Below are 8,193 nucleotides of genomic sequence, written 5' to 3'. Positions count from 1 at the left end.
GATGGAAGAGAACAATGTCTTATATATATATGAGATGCTTAGAATTGTTTAGGGAAAAAGCAATTAAAAAAAACAAACGGTTTATTTCTTGCCACATACGCTACTCGGATCTTTGGGGGGCACGAGGAACAGGTTTTTCGGTTAACCGTTAACCTCCGAACTTTGTTTTTGAAGGTTATTCTCGTAATTTACAGGATAGTGTGAGTATCAAGCTACGGCCTTTGGGCTTAAATGGATCGCGGTAACAAATTATCTGGGTTAATCTAATGGCGATTTATCAATCTCATAAGGCCCACTAACCCATTTAAATATTTTGGAAAAGTCCAGACTCCAGAGGGTTCGGTGGTCGGAGATCGACAAGAAAGAGTTCTCAGTAGTGCATATCCTCTTTTTTTTTGAATGAATGTAAATTTATTCAATCTAAACCTTTGTACATCAAGTGTAACTGTTTTAATGTGTAAAAGAGATTAAAAAAAAATTTACTCTAAAAGAGCTATGAAATTTACTCTAAAAGAGCTCTAAAAATTTACTTACTTCGTTTGTAGACATGGAAAACATGTGAAATGAACCTAATATTGTTGAACATCTGTATCCTTTTTGATCCTGTTTTTTTTTTGTCTATTTCCAAATCAGAATTATAAGAAGCTCGAGAAAACGAGAACTATAGACTTCAAAATCAAGAATTTTTTGGGAACCATGTCACTGATTTGACTGTTTCGCGGCGTCTAATATCCATGTTAACGATTTAACTGTTTACGGGTAGGACTACTGAATATTAAATCTCATTCACTCCCCTTGCCTTTGCATGTTGGATTGACATTTTTGACCCAAATTGAGAAACAAGTTGAATATGTGGTCATACAAAAAACTTGATCTTCGTACTCGTGTGTGAGTATGTAATCTGTTTTAAAAACTTTTGAAGTACGGCAAAATTAGGTTAAAATTATAACTAATAACATTTTAAAATAATCAAAATATTTTAATTCAGTATTTTATACGAATTGGAGAATGTACATCACTTTTGGAAGCATACTAACCTTTACTTTTTTATAGAAAAAAACAGATATATCTACTATGTATGACGTATATGCTGGCCAGCCATATAGATTTGACTTCTGAGACACATACTAAATTATCAATTACTTGACAGGATAAAATAGTTTATTATAAATTAAATAACTCAATAAATCTAATATGTTTTAAAAAAATTAGTAGAGTAAGTAAACGTCAAATTAATGCCCATGCTGTAATGCATTTATAGACCTATACTAATGTTTAAAATAATAATATAACATTCAACAAATTCAAAATAAATCTCAAATTGTTTCTGAATACCAAATTAAATATTAATGTTAAGAGTTTACCTCTCATTAAACCATCACAGTCCCCACATGCTTCCTTTAATACCAATCCCAAGCAGACACTCTCTCTCAAATCTATTTTATCTTTACAGTCAGAGAGAGACAGAGTCACAAAAGAGACAACAATGGCGGTGAAAAGCAAGAAGAAGATGGTCCTTAAGGCAGTCTCTGTTGTTAACATCGGTTGCAGCAACTGTAAGTTCCCAACCTTGTCTTCTTTTTTCAACCGTTCCTCCAAAAAGCCCAGCCTCTACTCCTCTTCTTACGGCCACGGCCACGGCCACGGCCACTCCTCCTCCACCACCACCACCACCGTCTCTTCCTCCTCCGCCATTCCCTCCACTACTCACTGGTTCTCCGACAACACCTCCTCCTCCTCCGCCGCCACACCCTCAGCCGCCGTCGCCGTCGAGAAAGACTCCGACGACCCTTACCTCGATTTCCGCCAGTCTATGCTTCAGATGATTCTCGAGAACGAGATTTACTCCAAAGACGATCTCAGGGAGCTTCTCAACTGCTTCCTCTCACTCAACGAGCCTTACCACCACAGCATCATCATCCGCGCCTTCTCCGAAATATGGGAAGGAGTGTTCTCAGCCGCCGTCAAACGCCGTGGTAGCGTTCAAGAGTCTCCGCTCGTCCGTCATCATGGGCCGTCACGGGCCTCACGTGATTACCATAATCACCATTACCACTGAACGATGTAATGTAACTCTTTTAAGTTTTAAGTTTTAACTAAGTATCATGCCATGTCACCAATAATATATTGACACGTTGACTATCCATAACAACTAGAACCGATGTGTCAACATATTATTGGGTTTGGGCTTTTTAACTTATCTTAGCTTTGGGATTCTCTTGTTTGTCTTTGAACCAGGTGTAACGACTACAATGGTAGAATGTTATGTAAAATGACCTTTCGTTTTATAAACTATAGTTTAAATATTCTTCGTATATTGTTATAAATAGACATAAGATTATATAATTTTTGTTAGACTATTAAAAATGTATACTCAGATAATAATACATATCTATCTGACGTCAAACTATCTTACAGTGTCATCTTTTTGGGGTAAAAGTACTTGTGGGAAAACGGCCGTTTACTAGACGATATGTTCCCTTCGTATCAGAAGTATATGACAGTGCCAAAACATACCCCATCTTTTATTTTTATTTTTTTTTGTCATGGGCGGTCTCCGGAACCCCAGAGGACTCGAACCCGGGTGCCTTGGGATCCAGTTCACTCTAGTGTTACCACTAGGCTATTCTGTCCCGGCTACCCCATCTTTTATAAATTTCAATTTTCATACCTAATCTATTCATTTTGTGCGAAAACCTGTTATTTCCGTTAAATGTTAAACGTCCGTTAACTCGTTTTTTTTTTCAATATCAATTTTTTTTTTTTTGAACACATTATTCTAGTTAACATTACAGTAAGGGGCCAATCGACGTTCGTTTCAATATCAATTATATATTAAAACGACGTCCGTTTAAAACAAATTAGAGGAGGGGCCAATCGAACCCAGACACACAGTCAGTACACACATAATAAACTCAACCATTACGCTAGTGCGACAATTAGAAATAATTGACAACATTATTCTATTTAACATTACAGTAAGCATCTCTTCTTCTTCTCCTCCACCATATGTCTCGGCTCCGTCCTTTACGCATCCGGTTCCAACCAGTCAGGGTCGGCTCCCTCCGCCTCACTAACGGCTCCAACGCCACCATCTAGGACTCCGGAACCGATGGTCTCGGCGTCGTTTAAGCTTCGATTGAAGTCTGGTAACCTCCGACTCCTTAACATCCAAAGCGTTATGGTCTGGTTTCCTTCAATTACCCGATGGACACAATCTTGTAATCTCAGACTTCGCAGCGGATAAAAATCTTCGATTAGTATCAGATAATGAAAAAGAGATGTTTTCATAAGATACGTATTGATAGTTTGTAATAAAATTGATAAATATTATAGTAACTCAGTGGTTAAGCTACCTTGCTAGTGTCATGTGGTAAATGTTCGATTTCCCCCTCTAAAATTTTTTTTAACGTTTTAATATAATTGATATTAAGAAAATGAGTTAACGGACGTTTAACATTTAACGGACAGGTTTTCGCACAAAACGAATAGATTGGGTATGAAAATAAAAATATATAAAAGATGAGGTATGTTTTGGCACTGTCGTATACTTCGGGTATGAATTATATGGCTATACTTTGGGTAGGAAATGGCCGTTTTCGGAAGTAATTGTCTTACAAAATACTTGCAATACAAAGAAAACTCGTATCTAGATGTTTTCTCTTTCTGGGTCAAGAAGTTGTATTTTGACATTTTACATTTTTACCAACAAGAAAGGTTATATGTAGATGGTGTATGCGATTATATTATGCGACTTGGATAACTTTTCGGCAACTTGTATAGTCTATAGCATGATAGATAGTTTCATACGCTAACTAACAAGTAAAATGTAAATGTACAAAGATAACTGTCTTGAGAAGAGTTCCGAATTTCACACATAACACGCAAGCTTAATTGCATTCCCTTTTAGTTATCTTGTTATAGGTAATATGCTCCAGGACAAATATGAACTTCGATGCATAAAGCTTCGGTTATGAAAAGACTATATCAAATATTTAAATCAAAGCAGTTTAGAAATATCTTATGGAACTACGCTACATGGCAACAAATTTTCTGGCTACAGCCAATATACAAATAATTATGTTGGAATTTATAATATAATATCACTACATGCTTATACGTTGATTTTTTTAGTTGTAATCGGCTAAAATCGAATAAGAACAGATATTTCAAAGATTTTGTGCACTCGTGACTCTCATTACAATGATGACGTGAACCTTCCGAAAACAAATCCACGTGAACTCTTTTTGTTTATTTATCCTTAGAGTACGGATGTGCGGAAACGTAAGATCGTAGTAACAAATTTTAAAGTCATTTATACTATCACGTAAGACACTGTCAAAGAATGATGAATGTACGAAATGGGCGATAGATAATATTTAGGTTTATAATTTTTTTGTAGATATGAACCACACAATCACACATGTCTTGTGAATATCTGTAAATAAAGCATTATATATCGTTTTTTTTTTCAAAATAGCCCATTACAACATCTCCAATCAATCTTTATCTTTCCTTTTAAAATAAATAGTTTTAAAATAGAGATAGATTTAATTTTATGTATGCATCTACTAGGGGTGTTCAATCCGGATATCGGTTCGGTTTCGGTTCGATTTTTTCGGTTTTTTGGTATTTATGTTAGTAAAATATAACTACCATTCTACATCCATATTTACTTTGGTTCGGTTCGGCTTATATAATGTCAGTTTTCGGTTTATCCGGTTTTATACCAAAAAACATAATTTTTTATTTTGAGATCATATTATATAAATTTTAGAGTCTTGTTGTCAGCACATTCATTTATTAAAAAATATTATAAGTTTAAATAAAAGAACAAAAATAAAAAATGTTTCTATCATCTAATAAAATAATCAAATCTATAATTAAAATCAAAGCTCAAATTTTGATAATAAAAATAAAAAAAAAAAAATAAAACAAAAGCACGAAGCACAAAAAATAAGTTATTATATTCTTTCATATTTAGCGTTCATCAAAGTCATGTTTCTTCTATTAAACACGAAATTATATTCGTTTATAGATAAAAAAAATTGTGAAGAACTTCCACTAATTGTTATCATCAAATTTATAATCTTTATTTCAATTTAGTCAATGTTAAATTAAAGCAAAAAGATCAAAAGAAGACTAAGAAAATAAGAAGCATGTTTGCGATGAATTGTTATTTAATTATAGTTCAAGTGTTTTACAAATCAGGATTATTTTATTACTGTAAAAAATATGGTAATAATTATTAGCAAAAAAACTTAACTTATGATTTTCATACGTTGTTATAAAATATATACATATTTACATGTTTCTATTTTTTTATCGGTTTTATTCGGTTTGTTCGGTTTTATCGGTTATATGCCGAACCATATCCAAATCCTACGGTTTTTTTAAAATTATATCCATTCGGTTTGTATGGTATATACCAAATCCAAACCATATTATCTATTTCGGTTTGGTTCGGTTCGGTACGGTACGGTTCGGTTTTGCCATATTGAACAGCCCTAGCATCTACCCATCTATAATAGATAAATACTACTTCTGAAAAAAAAAATGAACGGTGTTACTTATTTGCAGTATGCATTTGTTGGGGTAACAGAAAACCAAATTTGGCTTTGGTATGGAGCCAAAGTTTTGGTGTGATTTGGGGGGGGGACCAGCCACTAGAAGTGTGCTCATTAAGGACTAGTATCCAAACATGTCAAATAAGTATGTCTTCAATGTGGCTCAAAACTACTAACGACATATTTTTTGCGTACATCATGTGCTACCTTAATTAAGATGTATTAACATGTCGAAGCCTGATGAAGATGAGCATTCAGCAACAAGATTGTAACTAACTGTATACCAAGAGTTTGGCCGTGTGCGCTAGTATATATCTTGAATACCAATCTCGAATTGTATATCAGTCTTTAATGTTAATACTTTTGTTGCCAAATTCAGGCTGTATGATCTATTCTGGAAGCATTCTGTATATATCGATTTGTTGAAATTGCTAATACAGACGAAGAAGCATAACATAATTAAATTGACAACGTAGCTACATTATTAAAATATACTTATTTCCTGTAATTTATTTCGAGTGAACTACCATTTAGCGTGTTTCAATTACTGAAAGATCTTTCGTATAGTGGGGTTTCAGTAAAAAATCCCAATTGGGGGGAGGGGGCAATATATTACTAGTATGCAACATCAAATAGACTAAAAATAATGAAAGCATTTCTCTTAAACAGGATTGTATTAAATGAAAGCACTATTCGTTTAAAAGTTACTAATTTCATACGTTTATATATTTCAGATTAGAATCAAAACTTCCTTTCTCATTTTTAGGTTGTAGTATATTACTAGTTAAAAGAGGAAAATGCAATACCCGCAGTAGTAGTATATTACTAATACTTCTATTCCATAATGTTTCCTTACTGGCCCACAAGAGTATTTTTTCAATACTTCCATGTATTTCTACAATGGATACACTATTCAGAGAAAAGGAGAGAACATATTGGCCTTGGACGGTAAAAGAAATGCGAGCGCATTGGGATTTGATATTCGTAATAATTAGAAACAGAGTAATAAATGGTGAGGCAGAAACTTCAATGTACCATTTTACTACAGCAAATTTACTTCTTCCTCTGTATTACTTATTCATGATGACTTTGTTTTTTCTTTTTCCTCTGTGTATTCTTATTCATCATGATTCATGACTTTGTTTTTTCTATTGATACTGTGGGCGAACGCTTCTTACACCTTCGGTTAGGATCCATCCTTTTAAATATTTGTAATTATTAGTTCTATCTAGTGACCTACTCAGTTCTACAGTCCGACTAAATTTCTGGTTCATTATCAGCTTCAAGCCTTCAACTAAACAATGTTAAGAACTTTATTTAACTGCTGGAAACATTTAAATAGCTGGAATACTCGGTCAAAGACAAGGCAATATATGTAAAATCCAACCAGACACTTAAAGAATAAAATGTGTGAATCACGAAAGTATTGTTTGGACCAAAAAGGCCGAATCGATATAAAAAAAAAATACAAATTAATGTTATAGTTAAAATATAAATATTCTAATTTTTTAATCATTCTAACTGATGTTTTTATCAAAATACAATATCTTTATATACATACTTATTAAACATCATTTTGAGTTTTATATCTTAAATAACTTACAAAGAAAAATCTCAAATATATTTTTGTGAATTTTTTTTTTTTTATCATGATATATAGTTTAACAAACTTGTTTTTCATCCTTTAAAAGTTAAAATTGTGTCGTTAGTAAGTGACAGACGACTAAGCCAAAACTAGACGAGACACTTGGTTATAAATAGTTTAAGCACTCCCTCAAATACAATTTGTTGTACGCTCATTCAAAACTTCGAAAACGTTATTTAACTAAATTATTCATGTATGACACATGAAGCTCTTTTAAAATTTTGAAACTTCGAAAATAAATATCAAATTTCAACGATCTCAAATCAAACAGAAGATGTTTATTAATTTAATTGCGTACACACAACTGAAAAAAGAAATGAGAAGTTTGAATAGAATTATTTTTATCTCATCATCCAAACAAAATAATTTGTAACTACAGTTACAAAAAATAAATAAAAAATTTGTAACTAAATATACCACCTGTTCTTTTTTTTTATCAGAAGCCACTTTGTTCGTTTCAAAACTACTACAAAATCCAAAGTTATGATCATTCAAAAACAAAAGTTATGATCATTAGTCGGATTATAAAGGTTTTTTTGCGTAGTCACATATCAATTCTGTTTTAGGCCACAGACATGCATGTTTGAGCATAACGAAATCATATATACGTGTGTTTGTTTAAGCAATTCTTATTTATTAACCTATATTATATCTTATGTCTCTGTTTAAATTAGTTAAATGGATTAGCCTATGTTTGCTGGTCATGTATGTATATGATGGTTTGTGGAATCAAACCAACCCATATGCTCTTTGAAATAAGAATTTGACCGATCTGACAAGGTGGTTCGCTTCAGTTTGGTTTGATTAATTTAGAAACACTGATTCATCCACAAAAGTTCGCAACCAAAAATCCAATAACTAAAATATGCAACTCCATCTGCTGATCTGCGTACTATACTTGATCCAACTAGGCTTGTAAGTTGTAAGTTGTAACTTGTAACTTGTAAGGCACATTTATTAGGGTTAATTTGATAAATGAAT

General features: G+C 32.8%; 1 protein-coding gene across 1 annotated transcript; it reads left to right on the top strand.

The window, feature by feature from the left end:
* The first annotated feature begins 1,362 nt into the window (after positions 1 to 1,362).
* On the top strand, positions 1,363 to 2,308 carry LOC106339995 (transcription repressor OFP6-like). The gene has a single exon (XM_013778853.1). The coding sequence runs from the start codon at positions 1,487 to 1,489 to the stop codon at positions 2,057 to 2,059; it is 573 nt and encodes a 190-aa protein (XP_013634307.1). The 5' UTR covers positions 1,363 to 1,486; the 3' UTR covers positions 2,060 to 2,308.
* Positions 2,309 to 8,193: the final 5,885 nt, after the last annotated feature.

Source organism: Brassica oleracea, chromosome C4 (genome assembly GCF_000695525.1).
Source record: "Brassica oleracea var. oleracea cultivar TO1000 chromosome C4, BOL, whole genome shotgun sequence".
In the NCBI taxonomy this organism is placed as follows: domain Eukaryota; kingdom Viridiplantae; phylum Streptophyta; class Magnoliopsida; order Brassicales; family Brassicaceae; genus Brassica; species Brassica oleracea.
This window is presented reverse-complemented; position numbering and strand designations above follow the sequence as displayed.

Coding starts and splice junctions, on each gene's coding strand:
- LOC106339995 (XM_013778853.1), top strand. CDS start 1,487: ATGGCGGTGAAAAGCAAGAAGAAGATGGTCCTTAAGGCAGTCTCTGTT.